Source organism: Borostomias antarcticus, assembly GCF_949987555.1.
Source record: "Borostomias antarcticus genome assembly, chromosome: 2".
NCBI classification, from domain to species: domain Eukaryota; kingdom Metazoa; phylum Chordata; class Actinopteri; order Stomiiformes; family Stomiidae; genus Borostomias; species Borostomias antarcticus.
The window spans coordinates 30,151,446-30,178,620 of record NC_140235.1 but is presented as its reverse complement, the minus strand read 5'-3'; the positions used below and the strand labels follow the sequence as shown (position 1 = coordinate 30,178,620).

Below are 27,175 nucleotides of genomic sequence, written 5' to 3'. Positions count from 1 at the left end.
TAGTATGTGCCGCTTTCTTCTTCAGCCTCAGGTGGGAGGGGGTAAGCAGATGCTTACCCCCTGGTGGAGATCTAGGTCACAGAGATGGTTCCTTTATGATCCTGTCGTCCTATCAATTCACAGAGAGGCGGTTAGAGGCGGGAGCTTCCCTCCTGAGAGGCCCTATCTGATGCTCTGCTCTCTCTCGCTCTCTCTCTCAATTTCCTGTATGTTTGATTAATACACGTGCTGTGCTTTCCACAAGAGAGGGCCATGTCCTAGAAAGTTTTGCTGCTGCCTGCCTGACATGAATCGTTTGAAAGGAGCAGAAATCAAGAAATCAAGTGGAAGGAAGCATATTGATTTCTCTCACCTCTCCTCAGTCATGAGGAGAAAAACCATGAAAACAAGAGTGTGTTACTGCAAAAAAAACAAACAGACCCAAATGCAACCTTCCCCTTCCTTTGGTAGACCATTCTTTTGATGGTTGGCAGTTGTGTGACGGTCAACACATTTCTATCATGTTGGGTAGAGTTCACAAGGCCACAAGGAAAGGAGGTAAGGGAGAGAGGGGAGGAGGAATGCAGCGAACTCAAACCGAAGGCTCGATACCAGGTACGTGTGCCCCCCAAGACATGCCGCAAGCTGTCCTCGTGGGACTCCCTGGATCATCACTCCTAACTGCACACCAGGATGATTAGGTTTCATTCTAAGTTACCAGCCAGAAGAGTGAGGTAATCCCCTCATGCTGCCAAAACGGCACGGCAGACCACCGTCCACTCTCACACCTCGCCTCACCTCGTCTCACCTTAGACCGCGAGGTCGGCAAAAATGCCCTGCGGCAGTCACGCCTGACGCTTACCAGGCACCTCCAGGGAACCGGGAGAGAGTTAAGTCCGTCCTCAGTCCCGGTTCTTCTGAGGTCTAGTTTATGAGGAATGGGGGTTGGCGGACAAAACCGTCAAGGGCGGTTTCACGTTTGCCTCCCCGTGCACAGATGGTCTCAGTAAAAAAGTGCCCCGACCCCCATCTGACCCCGAGTTTACCCTTGGGGCAGGACGACTGGCTGGTTTCACTATCCGTCGAGTGTGTTACCAACATCCCGGTTCAATCCCCTTTGTTCCTGGGATCTCCTAGTACCTCACCACATCTAATCCTTTGTGTCGCTTTATTTTCCTAGCATTAGATCCTGTCCCAGTCCCCCCCTCTCCCTCTCTCTCTCTCTCCTCCTCCCTCGACTCCTATCGTCTGTCCAGACTGCCAAGGTGTAGTGTGCCTTGAATTTAGCATCAACTTCCAGAAAAGTGTGTGTCCTGGGGCGGAATGTTTTCAGTACATTGGCCTGAGAATAATGGTCGATTCAGCCATGAAACATTGAAACCCGCTGAGCTACCATGGCTGTTCTGAAGTCTGACATTAAATATGTATCCTATCTTTTGGTTCCTGTCGAAATAGAGCATAGAAATTGAGGTAGAACCTGAGTGGGTGGACTCTGACGTGTATAATGTTGTTTTATGGTCCACGGTGCACAGATCTGATCATTGATTTCATGCTATGGGTTAGTGTGTGCAACTGGCAAAAAAAAATCACTCAATCAATATTTACTCACTTCTCCATGACTTGACTGATTATAGACGGTTGGTGAAATCCCCAATTACAACATAATTTCACCCAAAGAGTTTAGCTATGCATGAATGCCCAATATAATTTTATTGGCCATTTTGTAATGAGGCACGTAATGGCCCAGATGGGAAATTAAGGTATACCATTCTTCTAATTGAGATATAGGGCTCACCCCCTAGATGAGATAAAGATAACAAAATATGGTGACCTTCAACGTCCTTTATTGTCCGATATGACCAGACATTTAAGTCACCTGAATTGAGTTGTCCGTTCTAAGAACTCTACCTCAATGGATGACAGTGCATTCAAACATACAGTACAGTATACACACACACACCGCAATGACACAGCAGGCCTTCACGCATACCGTAACATCTGCTCAACACATTGCTGTCCTGTTTGCTGTACGTGCACTTACGTCTCAGTTTTGATTTTGTCTTTGAAGAGCTTATAATGCGTTCTCCAGAACGCTTGTACACGCGCGACACAATTCCCTGTCGAAAACAGCTGACTAGTAGAAACTGGGAAATAAGTGTTTGCTCGTTGGCGGCCTCAAGCTGCCAGCCAATCCCTTTTGTGCCAGGCGCTAACAGAGCCATTTGAAGTCCCCGTCAACGTGGCGAGGAAGTGACATGAAGTGTGTGTGTGCTACATGCTAGCTTATCTGTATAACACTTGGGTGGGGGGTTGAGTAGCAACAGTCCCAAGGAGATGGACAAGGGGCTTTTGAGAGGCAAAAGCTCTCAGGCTCTGTTTCATGTCAGACTTCCAGCCAGGTTAGGTCCATAACCCAGGTGCTCAGCCAAGTATCAACTCACACAGAGGGCTAGAATGAAGCGACGGTGCCTGGAAAGTGTGTGTGTGTGTGTGTGTGTGTGTGTGTGTGTGTGTGTGTGTGTGTGCGTGCGTGCGTGCATATGGGAGTAGTTTGTGGACACACATTAAAGTGGGTCAATGACGTATAAGGATTTAAAGTAGCAAAAAAATAATTACACATTCCTAAAAGATTTTTTTATGTTTGTTCATTAGTGGCACCTATGCCCATATATTATTTATATTCAAGAATAAAGCCAATTTATTGTGATTAATATGAATGCCTCAAAAAATCTAATTCAGTGTTAAATTGTGTGTTGTGGATAAAACTGTCTGAATGTATATATTTACTGTGGGATTATTATTACATCACTAATATAATGTTCAATAATTAGTCGTGTAAACAAATTTCTCGTAACGATGCGACTCGAACCGGGAACATTGGATTCAACTTTACTCTCATATAATGTGATGGGTACTGTAGGGCACTAGCTTCTCCTAACCAGTGCTCCCTACTGGGTCCTAGCACCCTACATGTCACATACATATATAGAGAATATAGAGAAATAGAAGTATAAGGTTTTTAAAATAATTTATGATATACATCAACATATATGTTGCAGTAGTAATCTGTAGACCTGGGTTCGAATCCAGACTTTTTTTTTCTGTTCATTACGATCAAATGTCAAATCAGTCAAATGAGCTTTATATTGATAGATATCAACTTTATTTATTAACTGTTTAAGCAAACATATTTCTATGCATGTAAAACAAAATAATATCTGATTCTCATTCACTATTAGGAAATATTAGGCCAACATTTTCTTAGCCTGGATCTAAGCTATTACATGAGGTGTGATTTTAACCATTTTTGTCATGTCTTTGACCTGTGTGTCCTTGGCTGTAGTTTCTCTATGGAGCCAAGATGGCAGGCGCTAACTTGTTCCTACTGGCGTAATTTTACCTGACATACAGTAGTTGCTAAATCTGTACATGTAAAAAATATTTTTTTCCAAAAGAGTGCGCCCCTTCCACTAAATATCAGCTACACTTCAAAGAATCTTGGAGCTCATCTCTTGCAGAAGATAGAGATAGCTAGAAACCTTTTTGCAACGTGGGTATTACCCCAGAGCTGCACTCGCTCTGGCCCTGGAGCTGTGGATCAGGCAAGGAAGATCAAGCTCCCCTGAGCTGTCTGGATGCGATCTGGAGGCAGAGAGTCAGGAAAGGTAAATGGACTGCACTTATATAGCGCTTTTCCACCTTAGCTGCACTCAAAGTGCTTTACAATGGCCTCTCATTCACCCATGCACACACACATTCATACACCAATGGCGGTAGTTTCCATGCAAGGTGCTAACCTGCTCATTGGGAGCAATTTGGGGTTAGGTGTCTTGCTCAAGGACACTTCGACATGTGGACAGTCGGAGCTGGGATTTGAACCACTGACCCTTTGATCACTGACGACCCGCTCTACCAACTGAGCTACAGCCGCCCCAGGTAACACTGCCTTATCTAAGTGAAGCTGTGCTTCCATCTTCCAGGGAACGTGAGGTACCCTGTCTGTTATGTGAAGGAGTGGGCCGTGACCACAATCAGTGAAAATGCCACCTAGCAATACCTCTCACTTGTTCAACGTTCGACTCAAACACACACACATGCACACACGCTCCTTGATTCGGTGCATACCATACAGGGAGGGAGAGAGAGAGGCAGAAAGAGAGTGAGAGAGAGAGAGAGAATGGAAAGAATCTACGTTGGAAAGAATCAACCAAAAACCAGAGCAGATTGGAATGCTATTAGGCTCTAAACACAGAATACCTGAGCACTGTGATGGACCCAAAACTAAGGAAGTCCTTGATTCTGTACAGACTCAGCGAGCACAGCCTCGCCATCGAGAGAGGCCCGGCTCCCTAGAGAAAACAGACTGTGCACCCACTGCACACAAAAAGGGGTGGAAACCGAGGTTCACTGAACTTCACAACTACCTGCCAACTGTACTGTTTGAAAACATGACTAATGAATAAAAACTTCCATATCTGCTGGGGGCATGGACGGCGCCAGGATTTTTTCTCTCCAGGGGCTAAGGAGGGGCTTGACCGATACATGGGGGGGCTAAGAAAAAAGTTGATTATCATGACAAGGGCGTAGGAATGATTTTGACATTAAACACGTAGTTTTCATAGCTATAAATAAGCCGTTGTTGCTTGTCAGCCAGCTTGGCCAGTTAGCTAAAGTTAGAGTAAGTTACTTATGCTAGCAGGTGCTAGTAGGCTAGGCTAAAAATCAGTCGCAATCATCAAACGTTCTGATTCAAAACTCATTTGTTGATTTAATCGTATCCAATGTCTAATTTCATAAAGTTTGTTCATTTACCTTCATGACTGAGAGACATTTAGCCTACCTCATCCAAATGCAATCGTCCTCAAACTCACAGCCATTAACGCTCCACAACAAGTGAAAGTTGGTGGTGATTGATTAATATTCAAACACTGTCAAAACGAGCTACCCTCGTCCCTCGCGTGTTGTGTTCAAAATAAGTTTCAAATGTAGGCTACGTTTTTTCTCCACCCGCCCGTACACCGACACGCCCCCAAAACCATTTAAATAGATGAGTAAATATTACACTTACAGTATTCACTCAATTCACCTATTTGTATTTACATTTCTATTTTACAAATGTTGTGACTTTTTGTGATGTTTGCTTTGGCAAAGTAAATGTGTTTCCCATGCCAACAAAGCCCTTTGAATTGAATTGAGAGTGAGAGAGATAGAGAGAAGATAAGAGAAAGACTTTCTGTAGATCTGATCACTGCAGTGGGTAAACCAGAAAATGCACGACAAACCCCCTTCCTTTTAGCTAATTTCTCCATCACAGATCTTGATATCCTGAAGCAGATGGCTCGATTGCCCTGACTGCCAGTTTCTGCATCAGACTCATGTTGTACTGGAGCTTTGCTTGCGGTGGCAGTTTGGAGCACAGAGATGTGGGCACTGTCATGGCTGGGGTAAATGATACTGTGAACGACCCCCTCCCACACACACACACACACACCTTCCTCGAATGTGAATCGTACTGAATAAATGATATTCATAATTGTGGCTCAGGGTGTCTGCAAATGTGCCCGGGGGGCGGAAAGGGGGGGGGCTGGGGGGGCTCAGGGAAGGGCCATGATGTTCGAGGGAGGGGGGGACGGCAAGCTCCAATCATTTGGCCTCCCTCCCCCCTTCCTAAGGTGGATGATAATGGAGCTTCAAACAGCGGCGCGGGCGGTAATGGGATTGCTAGCATGACGGCCCTCAGCTCTCCAGCCCCCAACGGATAAGCTCTCCTGATACCGAGTTTGACCTCTCACCTGGCTGCTCGGTTGGCTGGCTGGCAGCAGGCGCTAGCAGAGGGGGGAGGGGGGGGGGTTGTTTAGATGCATAAACACAGGCCCCAGAGGGAGAGGGAGGAGGAGCAGTCGTCATATTTTCAGTGATTACACTTCCAGGTGCTCTCATCTCTCAGGCGATCGGAACGTTTACCCGGGCGGAGGGGGCTGGATTGGGTAGCGGCGATCGGTGGAACTGCTGACAGTTTGTGGATCTTGACATTTCTATTGCTCCACACTCCCACGGTTAATGCCCAGCCTCCGCCGGTCTGCAGACTGCAGCGGAGAGGGGAGTCTGTGTCGCCACGGGTGACAGACGGATCGCTGCTTTCGCCTTTGGAGCCGGCCGGTGAAAAACCGCGACCCCGCTACTCGCTTTGACCTTGGGACGACCTTGGCCTTTCTGTGTCGCTTTCACACACTGACCGTTTTACCGCTTTTTCTCGGGTCGAGAGGAATGTCACTCCCATCAACCATCACAGCCTCTCAGCCAGGCCTCTCTGACACCCCCCCCCACCCCTCTGCTTTTCTCCCCAGACTTTTCCCTCCTCATCTCTCCTCTTCTTCTCATCTCTCCTGTCCTCCTCATCTCTCCTCCTCTTCTCTCATCATCTCTCCTCCTCTTCTCTCCTCTCCTCCTCATCTCTCCTCTCCTGTCCTCATCTCTCCACTCCTCCTCATCTCTCCTGTCCTCATCTCTCTCCTCCTCCTCTCACCTCTCCTCCTCATCTCTCCTGTCCTCCTAATCTCTCTCCTCATCCTCTCACATCTCCTCATCTCTCCTGTCCTCCTCATCTCTCTCCTCCTCCTCTCACCTCTCCTCATCTCTCCTGTCCTCCTCATCTCTCCTGTCCTCATCTCTCCACTCCTCCTCATCTCTCCTGTCCTCATCTCTCTCCTCCTCCTCTCACCCCTCCTCCTCATCTCTCCTGTCCTCATCTGTCCTCTCCTCCTCATCTCTCCTGTCCTCCTCCTCCTCTCCTGTCCTCATCTCTCCTTCTCGGCGCTGTTCAGACTCCTCCTTCTCTTCTAACTGTAACTTTTATCCTTGCATTTTCCCTGCGTTTTGTCTTAAATGTCCTTTTATAATATGTTTTTTTCATTTAGTTTTGTATGTCCTTTTATAATGTGTTTTTTTCCATTTCGTTTTGTATGTCCTTTTATAATGTTTCTTGCACTTAGTCTTGATGCTTTTAATGTCTCATGTAAAGCACTTTGAATCAGCCTTGTTGCTGAAATGTGCTATACAAATAAACGTGCCTTGCCTCTTTGTCAACCTGAATAACATAACATTGTCATAGTGACATACTGTGACGTAATGTGTGTGAAGTGTATGCAATATGGAGGAAGCACAGCTTCCAACTCATGTCATGTCCAGTTTCCAAGGATGCAGTTAAAACAGTGGAGTTTCTCCACATATGTTCCACAGTTCCGGGAAAAACCTGGAAAAGCCCCAAAACACACACACGCATGCGCACACACATGCGCACACACACACACACACACACACACATGCACGCTGTTATTTATATACCATCTGCAACACTGGCCAAATCTATTTCCCCCCTCAGAAAATATAGGTTATTCCAAGTCTAAAAATGTCCGCCTCTCCCTGAGGCCGCAGGAGCATGAAATAGACTTTACTGTACATCACGGTAGCAGAGCAACGGCAAAGCAAGGAAACTTTCTCCTTTGCCCACCCTCATTTTTCATCCCCTGCACAACTGTAATCGAACACGGACAGTTTCTGGGCGAGAGTTTCTCTCTCTTTCTCTTTCTTTCTTTCTTTCTCTCTCTCAGCGTACAGTCTAATTGAGATATCTGCAGCTGCAGGTCACCATAATATGACAGGCGAGGCTAAAGTCATGTAGAAATTTAGATACGGCGCTCGCTTGAAGACCTCACAAAGCCTCCCACCCCTAGATCTATTCAGACTTTACCTAGCGCTGATAAGCAGGCGCGGCCGGGGGGAGGAGGTGGGGGGGGGGGGGGGGGGGGGGGGGGGGGGGGGGGCGGATTGCCAAGGATTTTAAATGGTCTGATGATACCGATACAGGTAGTCACATGGACAGACAGAATAATTACTACCTGCTTGCACAGAACACTGCTGTTGGTTCCTCCCCTCCCCCCCCTCCCCAAACACCACACACCACCCACGAACCTCCTCCTCCTCCCTCACAGACACATCACAACAATACTGACCCCTCTCATTTAGGATGCGTGCAATCCTGACAGAAGGGTCTGTAGCCAAATTGTGGTCTAATGGCACGAGTACAGGCCATGAGGGGAAATAGTTGTTTATTTTATATGTTTCTTAATGATTTTAGCATGTACTCTTACTCTCAGAGGGGGATATAAGTGTCCTCCCCCCTTGGCCGACACCATGTCCCATCAATTAACGCACGTGAAGTTGGCCCGGAATGAGGCCTCGTGTTTATTTAAACTAATGGGTGAGGCAGAGGAGGCAGTGGAAGCCTCTGGAGTCCGATTCATTTTGTGTGGCTTTTTCCCAGCTGGGCAACACCGAGGCCATTCATCAGGACCCTAAGTGTAGCAACAGAGAACTGGACCCCCCCCCCCCCCCCCCGAAAAAAAGCCACCCGGGCGACAATGTATATGACACCAGCTCTCCATGCAAACCAATGCGTGTGTCAAAAGAGAAGGCCAGATTACAGAGATTAAAGGCAGGAAGAACAGAGCGGAAGGTGGGGGTCAAGAGAGAGAGACAGACAGAAAGAGAGAGAAAGAGAGAGAGAAAGAGAGAGACACAGAGAGAGAGACAGAGAGAGAGAGAAAGAGAGAGAGAGAAAGAGGGAGAGAAACGCAACCGGTCACAAGGCTTCTAATTTTGCTGCTGGCTGGAGCAGCACTTATTTCCAACCCAGGCTTTCATGTCAGTAGCGTGGGCCGGCTCGCGCAGGAACCAGAGCTAGTCAGCTAGCAGAGAGTAAGAACTCCTCCCAGACAAACGCACAAGTACTGTACGCACGCGGGCAGACACGCTAACACAACACACTCGCACGCACAAAAATACCATGACACATGCACATACATACTCAAACGACCATGACCTCAGGAGTGTTTCTGTTGACGTCTCCTTTTCAAATACAGTCAGTCTTCATCAATTATAATGACATGAAAAAGTCTGTCACACATCATTCACTTACTTGTCCTTCCCACAGTCAGGGAACTAGAACAAAGACAGATGGAGGATTATGAAAATGAAAGGCTGAATTTGAAAGGCCGAAAAACCAAATAAAAGGGCCCAAAAAAGAAGCGGAATATCCAATTTAAACAGATAAAGGAAGATGGAAAAAAGAGGAAGGTATGATGAAAGGAATAGGATAGCACAGAACACCGTGGAGACAGGTCAGACAAATCAATTCTGAAAAGCAATATAAGCCCATAGCGCAAACATTCCAGGTACTGTGGGGCTTAATGCCAAGGATGGGTGAATATAAAAGGCTGGATTTCAAAGGTGGAGACCAGATAAAAGGGCACGCGAAAGCAGAATAAATCCACCTTTAAATAGATAAAGGAAGTTTGTAAAGGAATAATAAAAAGAATAGGATAGCGACAGGATGCCGTAGAGGCCGAGTGATTGATAGGTCAGACAAATCAATTCTGAAAAGCAATAAGCCCATAGCGCAACCATGCCAGGTACTGTGGGGCTTAATGAAACCGAAAGACGAAGCAGAGATGTATAAAAAAAAAAAGCCAATGCACAAAAGTTAAGTATATATATCTTCATATATTTTATTTAAACCCACTAAAAAGTTGTCAATACAACTTTTGAATGAAAGGCACGGTAAATCAGACAATGCTGATATAATACTCAAATGAAAAAATTACAGTACAAAAGCCTACAGTTATTTACGCACAAACAAATCCCTCCAACTAGTGAAACCAAAGGGGAGCAGAGCACTTCCAGAGCAGGAACAGAACAAAACACAACAGAAATACCTGATACAACAAAAATGAGATTCGAAAAAAACAAACACCTGCCAACAATATCCATTAACTTGCCTTTTATTGCTTTTCTGAACAAACAGGGTTTATTCTCAACTCCCCTGGATTTAGCAGAAAGGGCCGCCAGGTAACCTGTGTTAGCCAGCTTTCAGTGATTATCTGTCCATGTCCCTAGACTTGGTAGTGCAGAGCACACCATCAGCCATCAGCTGCTGTGCAGACAGATGAAACTAGAGACACGGTATCGCCGGCAAGTGAGATTGCTCGCATTCCATTACCAAATGAGCATATATTGTGATTAAACTTTAATGTAATTTATTGGTCCGGCAAGTGTAAAACCACCCCAAATGTGCTAATTTGCCACAGCACAGCACTCTTAAAGCTTGGTAGTCCAAATGACGCTGAGCGTTGATGACATCTTGTTTAACACAGAACAGAACATTTCAGAGCTGTGAAATTAAAACGCAAGGAGGAGAATTTGGTGCCAGAGAAAGAAATACAAGAAATACCCCTGTTGGTTCAGGATATCCAGCACATTCCCTTTTTTAAACAGTTGTTAGCAATAACTGCAGTGGATATCCTATTGGAAAGCTAGACAATGAGAGTCGTTTATCAATTACAGACAATCAAGAGCCTGGCACCGCAGACCACTGCAATGGCAATTATGCACAGCCTTGGCTGCATCCTGATTCTCTGAAATGTTTCCTTTACTTGTTTCCTTTAGAGCAAATTCGCTGATTACTCAATGTACAGTAGGCATATTCAGACTATTCGATTTATTAATCTAATTTACAATCCAATTAAACTATGCTATCCAATTATTTCACCATTTATCGATCAGTTATAATCAGCCACAGAGAGGGGAAAGGACACAGGGAGAGATGCTATTTGAGGATATTTGGACAAAGTCCAGATTCATCTTGGCTAAACCTGGGTCTAGTTTCTCAGAACATTTTAATCCATATAGAATAACATTGACAATCTAACAAAACATCAAATCACCTTAATCAATTCTGGATTAAATACAGTTCTGAGAAAAGACATCATCCTTTGGGCAGTTCTAGTGGAGTATAACTGGTGGGACAAGCATGTGCTTCCCAGGGCTGGAGAGGGGTTCCTTAGAGTCACATGAAGCCTCTTTGGTGTATGCACATCTGCATCAATAGACCTCCACAGTCCACTCGTCCACTCCTTTACTATTCCTATGTATAGCTCCTCCTGTCTCTCTCCATCTCTCTCCCTCTCTTTCTCTCACCTCCTGTATAAAAGCGCTGATTACCAGACTCCAGGAGAACTGGAAATCGAGTGATTGATTGGAGTAGCAGGAAGTAAGACTTTTATAGCCATGAAGGTTTTTTTTCGCGCACTGCTGCCTGACACTGCTCCCCACCTCTTTTCCTCTCTCTCTCTGTCTCTCTCTCCCTCTCCCCCTCTCTCTCTCTCTCGTTGCCTGACTGTAACCAGACCTTCCCCGCTGCCTGACGGCAGGAGATTCCAATAGCCTTCGTGCCCCCCCCCCCCCCCCCCCCCCGGTAGAAGAGAGACTGGAGCATCTTCGGATTCCTTACCTCTCACACAATAAGCACAAGAGATGTCAGGCCGAGAAAAAAAAAGAAACAGACGCAGGCTTTCAACACTAGCTAAAGTGGGTCCTGATAGAAAGAGCCGGGCCGATGGATGTCTGGCTTCAGCGAGCCGAGGAGTGAGTGGGAGAGCAAATGAATAGCCAGAGCTCGTGTGATGATGGCGTTTTTGGGACGCCCGCGGCCACATTAGCCTAGCCTAGCTTTGCGCAAAACGCTCCGAGCCCCTCGACAGTAACTCTGTCTTCCCCTCTGAGGGCAGCCCCCTCATCTGGGGCAGAGAGCGCCTTCTTAGTCCTGGTCCTGCCGTTAACACAGAGCCGCCAAGTAACAAAGTCCTTAACAGAGGCTAACCAGAGGCTAACAACTAAAACGCTTTTGAGTTCAAACGGCTCCCTGCGAGTGGTTTCCCAAACTGCAGCCGTGCAAATGAGAGGACATCCTCCTAAGCAGGATGGGGGAGGCAGGGTTCAAAGGTCATGGTCCAGCAGAGAGAGTCAAGGGTCGAAACTTGACCGCGACCGCTGCAGTCGCCGCCGCGCTACGGGCTCGCGCCGACGTTCCGGCTCTGTTCACTACCTAGCGGCGGCGGCGGCCGAGCCGGCAGCCAGGCGGGTGAGGTACTCTCGCAGTTCCTTGGGCCGCCTGGAAGCGGCCGTAGCGCTTCTTGGGGTTGGTGCACTCGTCCAGCAGCGCCACCAGCTGTCCGTCTTTGGCTACGTGGGCGGGGGGGTCGTGGAGGAGGCCGCCGGTGGTTCCCCGCCACGTGGCTAGCGCGACAGCAGGTTCTGGCACACGGCGTAGTAGTTGTGGTCGACGGTGACGCGCGAGCACAGCGACTCCTTGGAGAAGCTGAGGCAGGCCTCCTTGTCACAGTCCTCGAAGCGGCTCTCGTACCACACGTCGTAGCTCTCCGCTTGTCTGTGGGGGAGGAGGAGAAGAGGGGAGGGGGGTTAGAAAACGGGCGTCAGCGCGGGTGAGCGAGTTGCGCTGAAAAGAAAAGGACACGGTCATTCCGGAACGTCATCATGAGGCCTTCGCTGTGATGGGAGAAAGACATTTTCTATGCAAGCGTTTTAATTGTTTTTAAACTTAAAAGTCTATTCTGGGATGCAACTACAAACTAGTATAATGTTGTTTTCACGATGAACTGTTGCAAATGTGGCTGATTACTTCTAGTTGTGCGAGTTTTCATTTGCAGCGGCAGGTGTAAACAGAAAAAAAAAGAAAGAACCGGAATAAATGCGGAAAAATGATGTTCCCCGGTCCATCACAGGCAATTACAGAGAAGCTCGTCTGATAGAGAGCTAATCGAGAAACTAAAATCTACCATTTCATCTGACAAAACATCGCCACTTTTCTGTTCCGTGTGTGCAAAATCAATTTGGGTGCCTTTCTTTCTTTAGAGTTCTTTTTTGCTGTTCGTTTGGGGGGTGATGCGGGTGGATCCCATTAAAAACAGATCAATAGCAAAGGAGGGGAGTGGGGGGGGGGATGTCAACGCATAATTAATGTATCAGCGTTTCTGATGCACCCCTTCAGCCCAGTCAGAACAGCTCAGTCTAGTGTCCACGGCTGCCCTGAGCGGAGGGAACCGTCGGGCTCAATCAGTGTTTCTAACCGAGAGCGATCTCACCCGTGCTACAACACACACCCAGTACGTCGGCGCACACACACACCCCCGACCGCACGCTCACAGCGCAGGCGCGCGTCGGCGAGGGAACGGGCAATTAATGCTTCAGGGGCGCCTCGTGCATCATGCATCGCCGCTGACTGACAGATGGCATCGGGAGAGCGACCCGTTCTGTCGACGCGGCCTGTCTGAGGCATGCGCCTGGCCCGGGGTTCGCTCTCAAGGACGATGGCGAGAGCAGGCGGAGAGGCCGATCTCTATGTACGGGTACACCACCTCGCTCTCCCTTCCACGGCTTCCCAAGCACGGGGAGGAACACAGAGACGTTCCCGCCAAACCATCTCATTTCCAATTCAAATGTGCTTCCGGAGCTGCAGATGAGATGGGTCATTTTGTCTGGCCAGAATTAAATCCACACCACTGTGGATTCTCACACAGTCTCCCCCCCTCCACCACTCTCACTAGAACACTCTGAGAAGGACTAGTGTGTGTGTGTGTGTGTGTTTGTGTGTGCGTGCATGCGTGTGTGTTTGTGTGTGCGTGCGCGTGTCTACCACGACACCCTTGGGAGCGGCACTGGCCAGACCTACCATAGTTAGCCACGCTATCAATTTACATGCCCAGTTCAGGTGTGTGTGAGTGTGTGTGTGTGTGTGTATAAGAGCGTGAGTCGGAGAGCGAGAGAGAGAGCGAGAGAGGCCAGACCTCTACAAGGACCTCAACATCCTTTTTCACGTTTGATTTGCAAGTCAATAACCCTCGGTTTTGAACCGCTGAGATTCATCCTTGGCTCTGGGCCCTGGCCTTCTTGACTGTTGCTAAACGGCGTCTGCCGCACGCGCGATAAGCGCTAGCCCCTTCAGCCACTGCCCGTCACACTGGTGCCGTGACCCCGCGTTCATTATGGCTCGCCGTCAACGCCTGCGGGCTTAAACCACTCTTAGCTAAGCCGCTCGGAGTCGTCGGGACTCCGAACGCGTACTCCTCGCCACGCAAAGCAACCCCCCCGCCAGGCCGTGCTAACGAGGGGCCGCCGTGGCCGCCTGGCGAACCCTGGCTTCCGCCGCGCTGGGGGGAATGGGGGCCCCATGACGGCCGCGCTGGGGGGAATGGAAGCCCCCTGACGGACGTGCGCGTTTTTCTTGGCCCCGGGGCTGATGTAGTGTTGAGGAGCACGCACACACACGCACCACATACAGGGGAAACAAACAGCCCATATGCTGCACAGGAAGGCACCCACACACGGGCCCCCATCTGCTCTCTGCCGATAGACCTTGTACTTCGGCCAACGCTTTATCTCTGTGTTTGTGTCACAAAACATCCTCTCTCTCTCTCTCTCTCTCTCTCTCTCTCTCTCTCTCTCTCTCTCTCTCTCTCTCTCTCTCTCTCTCTCTCTCTCTCTCTCTCTCTCTCTCTCTCTCTCTCTCTCTCTCTCTCTCTCTCTCTCTCTCTCTCTCTCTCTCTCTCTCTCTCTCTCTCTCTCTCTCTCTCTCTCTCTCTCTCTCTCTCTGGCTCCTATCTGTCACAGGCCCACTGGCATTCGCATTTTATCATTTAATGGGATTTCTACCGGGGAAACACACATCAAGAGGCCGCACTGTGTGGCCTATCTCTAGATTACTATGCTTAGCCAAAGTTCTGGAGACCTTGTTAAATAACCAATTGAAATATTTTCTTTCAAGTCACTCAGTTTTAAGTATTCTCCAATCTGGATTCAGAGCTAATCACAGCACCATTTCTGCTGTTACTCTTGTTACTAATGACATCATCTCGGCATTAGACAACACGAAACATTGTGTTGCCCTCTTTGTAGATCTTTGAAAAAGCATTTGATAGTCAATCACTACCTGCTTTTAAATAGACTATCTAGTATTGGTTTGTATAGAGGTGCTTGTGATTGGTTTCAGGACTATTTGTCGTCAAGGTGTCATTGTGTGAAATTGGGTAACATTCGATCTGATTTCTTGTCTCTAGCTAAAGGTGTGCCCCAAGGCTCAGTGTTTGGTCCTGTTCTTTTCACCATCTATATTAATGATATTGTCTCTGCACTAACTGGCTGTCATGCTCATCTATATGTCATGCTCCTGCAGCTTTCTTTTAATGTGCTGCAAGAAGCTCTCACCAATCTGAAACTAGTCCTTAATCCTAGAAAATCGTATGATGTTTTCTAGAGCCAGGATTACTGATTATGACAGGCTCCATTTATTAACGGCTAATAGCTCGCATATTGAGAGTCACTGAGTACAAATATATTGGTTTGTGGCTGGATGATGAACTCACTTTCAAGTTTCATGCAGACAGTCTAGCCTCTAAGCTGCGGCAGAAAACCGGCTTCTTGTACAGAAACCGTTCTAGCTTTCCCATGTTCAGCAGGAAGAGAATTGTTCAAGCTGTCTTCTTATCAGTATTAGATTATAGTGACACAATCTATAGAGATGCTTCTGTGACTACCCTGAAACCCCAAGACTCTGTCTACCATTCCGCCCTAAGATTTATTACGGGTGATAGTTATGACACCCACCACTGTGTTCTTTATAAGTCAGGCTGGACTCTCTCCTTAAGGCGTAACTATCACTGGTATTTGTTTATTTTCAAAGCTATTATTGGTAAACTTCCACCTTACATCTCATCTCTGTTGGACTGGAGCCTTGGTATCTACCAGACCCGATCAAACGGCATTCTGAACTCGGTACACAAACTCTACAACAGACTCTAAAGCTTGAGGTACTTCCTTCAATCACAGAGTTTAAATCCATGGCTCTTGACATTTGTACTTTGACCTGTAACATTTTTTTTATTATTATTATTATTATTATTATGTATTGTATTTGTTCCGTTTTTATTTGTGTATTTGTGTGAACTCATCATCACTATAAATGAGGGAAACCTGAGTATAAATAAAGGTTTGAATGAATGAATCCCCTACCACGGTGGAGGATGCTGAGTCACGGGGAGGGGGTTAGGGAGGAGAGGACGTGGCAACCTGACCTCTGCATGTTAAAGAGACGTATCTCCCCGTCCACATCACACTAGCCTGCTATCTCCAGGTAGTGTCTCTCCAGACTCAAATATTATGTTAAATTGCTGCGCTCTGCAACTACATAATAGAGTCTGACTCTGTGCCACTTCGCCGCCCGAGTTGGTATTCTGAGGGCGTATCGACGGTTCAAAATTGAAAGAGTGACAGGTCATAGCAGCAAATGAGAGACGCTAGCCCAGGTTAGATGGGCGGGGCATATTTATGGGTGGGAACGCCTAATCGCGAAAGTCGCTACTGATTGGTGTCGCAGGGATTCCTGTGAAACCAATGAATTGCCAGGATTTAAGCACCAGATTTTTGCATGAAGTGTCCCAGACCCATAGAGATGTGCAGTATGCAGTAACATAGTTAGTGTAGCTTACGTAGCGTATCAGCGAAAGAACTCTGATGGGTCTGGAGTTGACTAATCTCCAGGTGATCACACTGGGACAGCGTGTACGTGCTATCCGAGGAGGATTGGCAGTGAACACTCATGTTAGTCAGTTCCAGTGTGATTCAGGCCTGGCCCCCAGGTGGTGTGGAGAACAGGATGAACACGTGTTAAAAATATACTACTGATATCCCCGAGGTTCAATCCGAGGGTGAGATATTCAGCACTTGTTGGAGGTGGTAAAGTGATACAGTGTAGCAGACAACAACTCTGGTGAGAATGACGAGGACAGCACGCACACACAGACACAGACACACACACACACACACACACACACGCACACGCACACACGCACACTTCCCCCAGGGCATCTGTGTGAGAGCTAGAGAGAGAGCCCAAGAGAGAGAGAGTGAGGGTGTGTGTATCCCCCCTGCCAAACCCCCCCCCCACACAAAACACTCACTCTGCTTGATCAGCTTCTTGTCGGCCACCAGCACGTTCTCGGCGTCCACCACGATGACCTTGCCGTCGCGCGGCCCGACCGCAAAGTTGTCAAAGCTCACGTCCAGCAGGTAGAGGGCGAACTCGAAGTCGTTGTTGGTCAGCTGCTCGGCGATGTCCATCAGCTGGCGGGCCAGGTCCACTCTCTTCTCCCAGGGGGCGTGGTAGAAGCTCCAGAGCTCCTCCCCCACGTAGTTGACAGCCACCACGCGCCCGCACGCCCCCAGGTACTTGGCGAACGGCCAGCCCTCGTCGGACGGGAAACTCTACGGACGGGGGGGACAAAAAGATGTGTTTCTGTTTGAAACAGGAGATGAGAGGACTGTGTGTGTGTGTGTGCGTGCGTGTGCGCGCTTGTCTCTCTGAAAAGGCGAGACACTGGCTTGAGGAGATCAGGAACACAGACCCTGGCGGTGTTCAGAACGTCTGCCGTCGTGAGTTTACTCGCACAGAAACCGCGGAATTGTTTGTTTTTTTGTTTATTAGGATCTCTTTTAGCCATCGGCTAGTCTTCCAAGAGTCCTCAACTAAAACATACAGTACAATACATACAATGTATACAATAATGCAGAAAATACTACAATTAGTAGAAAATACTACAATTCATAAATAGAATTCAAGAATAAATAAGAAAAGAAAGAAACATGATAGTGAATACAATAATAACAGTAAAATACAATAGTTCAAAAACACAGCTACTTACGAAATCACACATCTAAAATTATTGTAACAAAAGATTGTAAAATTGTTCTCAAAAGAAGTTCAAAGAAGGAAAATACAGCACTATGGTCAGTGCAATGAATTCCACATGATCACCATCCTATATATAAAAGTCCGTCTGCCCATTTCCGTCTGTATCCTTGGTTGGGTGAATTTGTCCTTCAGTCTATTCCGCGTATTGACTGCATGTAGATTTCTAATCCGTTGTAGTTTATTGAATATATCTGCAGGTGTTTTAAGGGCAATAATTTGTTTGAAAAGTGCTAATGACTGCTCTGAAATGAGTTGATTAACTGTTGGCCACCCTAGTGTGGCATGGAGCTCCCTCACCTCCATCTCAAAGCCACATCGCAGAACCCTCCTGGCAGCCTTATTTAGGGAGATCTGAAGTCTGTTTCTGTCTGCAAGGGTTGCATTTCCCCACACTGTACAGCAGTAACTCATTTGACCATATATTAAGCTGTGTGATATTTCTTTGAGCAACCTTCTGGGCAGATGAGTTGAAATTCGTCCAATCATACTTGCTGCTCCCTGTACCTTCTTGGAGAGATGGGTTAGATGATTAGTCCAAGACAAGTTGTTTTGAACTGTTACTCCCAATAATCTTGTCTCTGTGACCTCTGCAATTTGGACTTCATCAATTAATAACCTAAGTGACTGCAATTTACGCCTCTTCCTTGAAGTACATATGAACATGGTTTTTGTTTTATTTTTGTTTAATACAAGCTTATTTAGAGTCACCCAGTTTATGATAGATTTCACATCCGTCTGGAGGTGCTCCTGTACATCATTTACAGTCTCCCCTATTGCTGTGACAGTCATGTCATCAGCATACATGCATGCATCTGTCTTGCTTAGCACTAGGGGGAGGTCGTTTGTGAATACCAAAAACATTAACGGTCCCAGACAGCTGCCCTGTGTTATTCCGCAATTTATGCTGTGTGGGGATGAGTAGGAACCATTAATGTAGGTGGATTGCTTTCTATTTTCCAAGTAAGATTCTGTCCACAATCCACATTAATGCATTTCTGTCAAATCCATAGTGACGTAATTTGGTCAACAATATACTGTGATCTACAAGATCAAAAGCAGCACTAAAGTAGACCTGCTAGTTTTCCATGGTCGAGGGCATTAAGCCATTGATCAGTCATGCTCACCAATGCTGTTGCAGTGGAGAAGTTCTTTCTATATGCATGCTGGGTTGGAGATATGATCTGATTTTCCTCCAAGTATTTCCATATATGGTGGCTCACTATCTTGTCCAAAACTTTACTGAGTGCTGGCAGCAGACTTATCGGACGACTATTTGCTGTGTCTATAGTCTTCCTGCTGTCTTTCGGAATAGGGCATAATTTAGCATGCTTCCACTCAGTAGGGAATTTACCCTGTTTGAAAGATAAATTGAACAGGTAACTGATGGTGCCTGCAATGTAGGGGGCTGCAAGTTTCAATAGCTTGTTATTAATGAGGTCATGTCCTGGAGACTTGTTTTCAGGTAGGGAGGCCAGTATCTTCAATATTTCCTCAGTTGTAACCTCAGAAGGTAATGTGAAGGAACAACTCTTTCCCACCATAATCTTCTTGTCAATAAGACCTGCAATTGAATCATCTGTAACTGGGTCCTTCATGTTACACCTCAGGTTTTGTATTTTCTGCTCGAAATAGTCACCAAAACAATTAGCGATGTCCTCAGGTTTTGTCTTGATTTTTCCATCAACCTCAACACTAGAAGGACATGAAGTATTTGACCTCCCAAGCAGTCCTTTCACTGTGTTCCAAGTCTTTTTGGGATCGTTTCTACATTTCTCAAATGCTGTTTTGTAAAACGAGTTCTTTTTCTGACGGTTTAATTGCACCACAAAGTTTCTGCACTTTCTATACAGCATTAAATCTGAGTCCAGTTTAGACATAGCAGCCGCCTTTCTTGCCTCTTCTCTCTGAGAGATTGCTTCCCTGAGTTCCTGGTCAACCCAAGGGGATGCATTGGCTTTCACAGTACTTTTCCTAATAGGAGCATGACAATCAACAACATCAGTAAATAATTTTGTAAAACAGTTCACTGCACAATCTATATCATTCTCAAGACAAACCAAGTCCCACGGAACAACAGCCAAATCATTCTGGTAATTTATTTCATTAAATGTCTTTAGGCTCCTCCGTAAGCTTACTCTAGGTGGTTTCTTTGGTACCTTGCTCTTCTTGGTGATGCTTGTGATTAGGGCTGAAGGATTGTATCGATACAACGATGCATCGCGGTACGTAGTCTCGCGATACTGTATCGATACAGCCGGGCGCTGTAAAAAAACTTCTTTTTTTTTAAAGATTTTTTTTTATTTTATTTTTATTTAAATTTTTAAATCCAGTTTAAAAAGCATATTCTACAATATTAAGTTAAAAAAGCATACATATAAATAATTTTGAAAAACCATAAATACTACAATGTTGACAGTTTAAAAAGCATGGATATCAAATGTAAAATATTTATTAGCTAGCTCTCTGTCCAGTCATTGAGTTTGAGTTATCTATATAGTGCATTTGAGCCATTCAGTTTTCAGTCTTGAACACTTAAAATCTTTCAGTAAATGATGTATGTATCGCAATACGTATCGTATCATATCGTATTGTATCGTGACCTCTGTATCGTGATACATATCGAATCGTGACCTGTGTATCGTGATGCGTATCGTATCGCGAAATCCAAGATGATATACAGCCCTACTTGTGATGTTGTGATCTGAAAAAGCCACTGGTACTGACTTTGCTTTTCTACATTTATCAGGCTCGTTGCAGAAAATTAGGTCTATGCATGTTTCAGTAGCCCGTCCAAATCTGTTTTTGGAAGATCGTGTGCTATTTTCCACCATCTGAAACAGACAGCGACTCTCAGTATACCTTTCTAGTTTCCCTTTATTCCCGTCAGATATACCATGTTTCCAATTTATGTTAAAATCTCCAACCACCAAGACCTCTTTCCTGTTGTCCAGTGCGCAGTCAATACTATCACACAAATGATCAAGGTACATTGCGTTTGCATTGGAATTACAGGATGGAGGGATAGAAAAAAAAAAAAGAAGGGTATAAAAAGTGAAAAGAAAGTCCTCGGCCTATCCGTGCATAAGCCCCGGCTATTCCCAGCCTGGCCTAACGGTGTGTGAGAGATGAGGAGATGGCACTGGTATAACAGATTGTATTTAATAAAGAGCGAGGCCAGCTCAATGTAACGGAGCCCTACAGCGATCCCTGCTAATGTGCACTGGTGTATTCCACAGCCCTGGGAGAGCCAAGTGATTTGTTCACACAGCTATCTAATGTGTAGTGAGGTAACAGCGTGGTGATTCTAACTGCAGCGAGATATTATTGGCTTCCCGAGTTCTTGAGAGGTTAGTGTCCAACAATGAATTGTGCTGCGGTACAAGTTAATAAGGAAGAAAATATGAAAGCGATTCAGCTGGTGATACTGTTTGGTTTTTCCACTGCGGGGCTGTAATGCCGCAGTGAGGACGTCTAAATCGTGGGCCGTCACTAAACGCTCGCAAACACTAGCGTGCACACACACACACACACACACAGAAACACAACAGGCTTGGACACAAACGGGCTGACGCACACACACTCAGACACACGCAAACACACACACACGGTGTAGGCTCAAATGAGGTGAGTGTGAGGCAGTACTCTGAGGATCTGGATTGGATACGTCTCATTACTGCAATCCCTCCCTCCCTCCCTCCCTTGCTCCCTATTTCATCCTCCTTATCTTTCCACACTCCTCCTCTCCTCCAGTCTCCCTCCCTCCCTCCCAGCCTCTTCCGTGGCCAAAGCAATTACCAACAAAAAAGGAAGACAAACTGGTGTTGCGCGGGGGGGGGGGGGGATACAAAAACTTCCATTTACCCAGCAGCCCCAGCTGAGCCGCCGCGTCTGTTACACTAAACCCTCACTGGCGTCGCTCCCCTTAATGACAGTTCATGTTCCGAACAGACAACAAATCTGCTACGGCCTCTGGTCTCTCTCTCTCTCTTTCTCTCAGGGAGGCCCCTGTGAGACAGGGTCATATATCACCCTCCTGCCCCTCCCGGAACCCGATAGCGTCGGAGATTAGCCAGCACAGGTGAGGAGCGACCATGTGAACAATTACGAACCGTCGCCCCTCACCTTACAGCCCTGGTAATGCAATATCCACCCGGCTCCTGCACCCTTTCAATTTGTGTGTGGGGGGGTGGTTTAATTATGCATGCCCCCCCCTCCTGTGTTCAATTTTTCATGAGATACACAAATTATTTAAAACACCATGGCCAGAGTTTGAGCGGCTTATCGGCACTGCAGAAACAGGCACTCTTGGATGGTCTGAGCAAGTAGTAGTACATTGGCTTTTCCTATGTTAAATGCAATTATTGTTAGTCGCTTTGGATAAAAGCGTCTGCTAAATGACTTTAATGACTGTAATTTAATGTAATGGAGCTGTGAATGGATGGACGCTTAATTAGTGATTGCTCAGTAACTTGCCGATTACCCGGCGTTTCTCTGGTCCACCTGTACTCCGTCAGCGGACAGGTTCGTTTGCTTCTGATACTTAAAGTGAATCTACTGCTACCCCGTTCTAACGTGTGTAGAACTACAAAGGCGAAAGCTTGCTCAGAAAAAAGACTGAGCGCAACGTAGCCTCATGGGTTGACCCTGGACTCACACGTATGCGTTGCTAGGCTTAGCTTCAACGCTTGACGATGGGCGGGTCTGACGCTCGCAACAACAACCAATCACATTGTCCTAATTGACTTTTTTGGAAAATCATGGAGGACAAATACAAAACTACACCACTAGCATATCGGTAGCCTAATATCACTGACCCAAAATTGTTTAGAAAGTTAATAAACTGCAACAACTGCTCAAGGTGCATCATCATTGTTGTTTCTGAAAGAGCTAAGTTTGGACACAGCTGACAGCCATTCGGCTAACGTGAGCTAGCAGGCATTAGGTATTTTCGGATGGCTAATGCCAGCTGTGTGGTGGCACTCACAATAAGACAAGCTCTAAACTGCGCCGCAGAATGCAACACGACAAGCCGAAAGCGCTGAATTTGAACCGATAACGGTAAAAAAAAATAAAACCGAGAAAGACAAAACTCTTCCACTACCAAACTATAAAATGTCCTGCCTCCACTTTTACTTACGTTGCCTTGATTTCCGCTCGGAACCCTGCAGTCTGCTCAGATCATTACGGTGACCTCTGTCGCCAGGGGAGCTGAATGGATCCGAATGAGCAGCAGAGGACGAGAGTGGGTTGAGCCGAGGGCGGCCGTATCTGGGCTATCTCCCCGAACCCGCTCAATCAATGGGGGCCCAGACAGAGTCTGCCTGTCTGCGCGACTCTCCTCCCCCCTGGCGACCTTCCTACCTTCCCAGTACCTGACCTACATGTTCAGCTGGCGCCCGCGCTGCCGCAGTGGGTCCAAGATATCTGGAGCTGCCTTCTCTGAGGGAAAGTTTTTTGGAGTAAAACCAAAAATATAAAAAAAAAAAAAGTGCTGAAGGACATGTGAAAGTGTCTTTCCACATGTATTTCCAACACGATCCTCACACTCGGCACGTTTGGTCACCGAGTGGGGTTACGGCTATCATGTTTTCATGGTCTATTCGACGCTCTCCGTGAAGTTCCAGCCTGAAAGATGGACGCTTTTGATCAATAATGTGTATGTGTGTTACCTCTCTAGCACAAGTCTATGCAATGTTACAGTTGGCCCATCTCTGGACGTGTGAAAAATGGATGACACTGAACATGTATAATCATATGTAAATAACCTTGGAATAAAAAATACTTTTGAAAAAATAAATAAGATGAGGAGAGTGGTCTGCCAAGGACAATTAAGACGCAGCCCACACAGAGATTTTCATAAAGCAGGATAAGTGACTTTAACTGGATAAATACCTAAAAATGCTTCCTATTTTCCTGGGGTCCGTGTTGAAAGATTAACTTGGAGCTGGATCGTACTGCGTATCCCTATTAGGCCAGTCCCTCTCGGCCCAGATTCAAACCGCCATCTCCTCATACCGGCCGCAAACCAGGAGGCTTCGGCTTGTTGACAGAAGTTAGCTCGCCCAACGGAACGGCTGACCTGCTTTGTGAAATAACACCCCCCCCCCCCCCCCCCCCCCCCCCCCTCCAGCGGACCTGAGAGAGAGAGAGGAGGGGGGGGTGGAGAAAGAGAGAGAGAGGAGGGGGGGTGGAGAGAGAGAGAGAGAGAGAGAGAGAGAGGAGGGGGGGTGGAGAGAGAGAGAGAGAGAGGAGGGGGGTGGAGAAAAAGAGAGAGAGAGAGAGGAGGGGGGGGTGGAGAGGGGGAGAGAGAGAGAGGGGGGGTGGAGAGGGGGAGAGAGAGAGAGAGAGAGAGGAGGGGGGGTGGAGAAAAAGAGAGAGAGAGAGAGGAGGGGGGTGGAGAGAAAGAGAGAGAGAGAGGGGAAGGGTGGTGATGGTGATGGTGCTGGTGGGGGCAACAGAAAGAGAGAAAGGGTGTCTGTTCCCTTCTCTTTCAGGCTGTTTGTTGGTGCGCTCCAGTGGACACGGGGTGGGTGGGGGGGGGGGGTGTGGGGGGGGGGGGGGGTAATAAAGCAGTGACCCGCCTGCTAAACACATCTCTGCTTTGTTGTCAGGTGGCATGCTTTATGGGGGGGGGGGGGGGGGGCTGAGAGAAAGAGATGCCCTCAGGCTGCTCTGTGACTACGTCAAGTACAGTTATGAAGACGCCTTGTGTTCCTGTCCACCCCCCCCACCCCAACCCCCACCCCCCTCCCAACAGTACGACTATGGTCTCCGCTCCTCAGCACGGCTGTCAGTCATCCCTGACACCCCCGTCACGGTCAAACGCCTGAGCCAATTAAGCTCAGCAAATGACGGCGTGCTCCTTCTGCTGTCAAGTGAAGAATGCTTTCAGACTTTTTTTTTCCAGTGGGGGCAGTGCTGTCAAGCTCAACAAGCCTAGGCACTGCAGCAGTGACTTCCAGAAATAATGTTGCCTATTGGCGATGACGAGACTACTTATATGCAGGAACTGGACATCAAACTACTCGAGGAAAACAACGCCTATAGTGGCGCTTGATAAATGCTTGGTGCGTGAAACCAATCATTTTCCCCTCACTCCCTTTAAATGGTAGCTCTGCCACTGAACGTCAAGTCATTAACGTCCGCAATGAGGCGTTGAGAAGGTGAGATATATTGTAAAGCCGAGCCTAATATCACATCCGCTGCCCTTTATCTCGGAATACGCTGGGAAAAAGAGTGTGAGTGTGGGACACACACACACCTCAGCTCAGCCGGTCTGCTGGGGTCTGTCTGCCTTCTTGAGCTGCTCAGTGGCCGTGAAACGTACTAACCGTGTGTGTGTGTGTGTGTGTGTGTGTGTGTGTGTGTGTGTGTGTGTGTGGACAGGGAGTGACTCTACCAGTCTCCATCAATAGGAGAGTTATGGCATTCAGAAATGCTGACAATTATGGCAACGACACGTTCCAGTGACTTTCACTGCTTACTGGGTCTAGCAGAAATCCCTGCTCTTGTCAACTGATAAACAGCTCTTCTCCTCTACTTAGCACGTACAACGTATCCCGATTGTCAGAAGCATCTATAATTGAGTAGGGATTGTATTCAGTAACATTTTACGGCACACTACCGAAATAATGCCCGACTCCTTTTGATCTCCCCGCGTGTGGAGTAAACAAACAACAACAAAAAAACAAATACTAATGGTTAATGCGTCAGCAAATTATAAAACGATCAATTAATTCACGATAAATAAATAAATAAAATAAAAATCAGGAGGTCATGTGGGCTAATTATGGTGAGTGCACAGTTTCAGTAATGCATGTTTTTTTTTCCTCCCCTGCTCCCTTCCTGCACCCACGCACACACGCGCACACACGCATACACACGCACACACACACACCTACCTACCTATCTTAACACACCTCAGCAGCCCTAGGGGGTTTGCGGGGTCTGAAGTGAAAGGAGGCTGTAGATAAATAGGCATCGTCCTGGGGAGACGAGTGGAGTGAGATGCACAGGAACACACACCTGCCTCCTGACATCTGCTGACAAAGGCTTGCCCTTCTACACACCCTCTAGGGGGTGTGTGTGTGTGTGTGTGTGTATGTGTGTGTGTGCGTGTGTGTGTGCGTGTGTGCGTGCGTGTGATTGTGTGTATGGATGTTTGGACCACACAGACTAGCTCATATTAAAAACATACATTGAAAGGCCAAATAAACATCAGGACCCAAAACACGGACTGGCTATCTAGCCTGGGTGGGGAACAAAGGTTTCTATTGTCGTCTATTCTCTCTCTCTCTCTCTCTCTCTCACACACACACACACACACACACACACACACACACACACACACACACACACACACACACACACACACACACACACACACACAGACACGCGCGCGATGACACACACAGAGAAAACACACACTGAACACTGTGGTGTTGACATACAAACAAAGTGAAAAGGAGACCTGGTTCCCTCCCCTCTGCCCACAGCCACTTCTCACTCATTACAGACAGTGGAAGTCAGGAGTTATCAGCGGGGGTGTTCCATGTGTGTGTTCCATGTGTGTGCAGCTAGCACGGCACTGTTAAAAGGCTCTCTCTCTCTCTCTCTCTCTCGCTCTCTCGCTCTCTCGCTCTCTCTCTCTCTCTCTCTCTCTCTCTGGGCGTGGTGAAATTCCCGGCATTTTACACCCCTCGTCAAAAAGCCCAGGTCCATAACAAAACAGGCCGAGACAAGCCCTTTACAGTCGCTGGAGCACAGGAGTTCAAAAAGCAGAGCGCACACACACACACACACACACACACACAGAGTAACACGCACATACATACATATGCACGCACGCACACAGTAACATGCACGCACGCACACATACACACAATAACACGCACGCACACACACACAGCAACACGCCGTCTCACAAACACACACACACACACACGCACACACACACGTTGTGTGCAGCCAGATAAACATTTGATCCACTTCAAAACTCATATTACAGTACATATGAATAAATAAACACACACAATCTGACACATGCAAGCCGGCACACACAAACACTTCATCCACATCAAAACTCATATTACACAGTCTGATAAGTTAATCGAGGTGGCTTGACTGAAAAAGGTGACAAGATACAAAATTGAAGTGAAGATTCACTTCGTGCCCCTAACCACGATGACCCTGCCGGTGACGATGACGTTGCCTGTTATCATTGTGTGCCTCTCTCTAGTAGGCATCTTGAGGAAACGCTAGATACGGAGTAACAAAAGAGACACTAGATAAGGGGGGGTATCCGCATAAAAAGGGATATCAGGAGATATATACTGTACAACCATATGTACAGTAGTCTCTCATAGCCAGACCTATCTCCACACTTTGTTTACGCTGTGCCAGCGCCGTAGACAGGTCTGGCTGAACATATTACCATTCTGCAATAAGGGGGGGGGTGGGGGGGGGGGGGGGGAGAACTGTATTTCTTTAAACCAATCACAGTCCGGAAAATAGTCTAGATTGAATCTGATTGGTGCC

At 47.1% G+C, this 27,175-nt stretch overlaps 1 protein-coding gene across 1 annotated transcript in view; it reads right to left on the bottom strand.

The window, feature by feature from the left end:
• Positions 1–11,308: 11,308 nt before the first annotated feature.
• dipk2ab (divergent protein kinase domain 2Ab) overlaps positions 11,309–27,175 on the bottom strand; it is a 34,149-nt gene continuing 18,282 nt past the window's right edge. The window contains 4 exon segments of the mRNA XM_084450991.1: positions 11,309–11,979; positions 11,981–12,114; positions 12,117–12,257; positions 16,842–17,151. Of these exon segments, the coding sequence (XP_084307117.1) occupies positions 11,917–11,979; positions 11,981–12,114; positions 12,117–12,257; positions 16,842–17,151 (648 nt within the window). The 3' untranslated portion in view covers positions 11,309–11,916.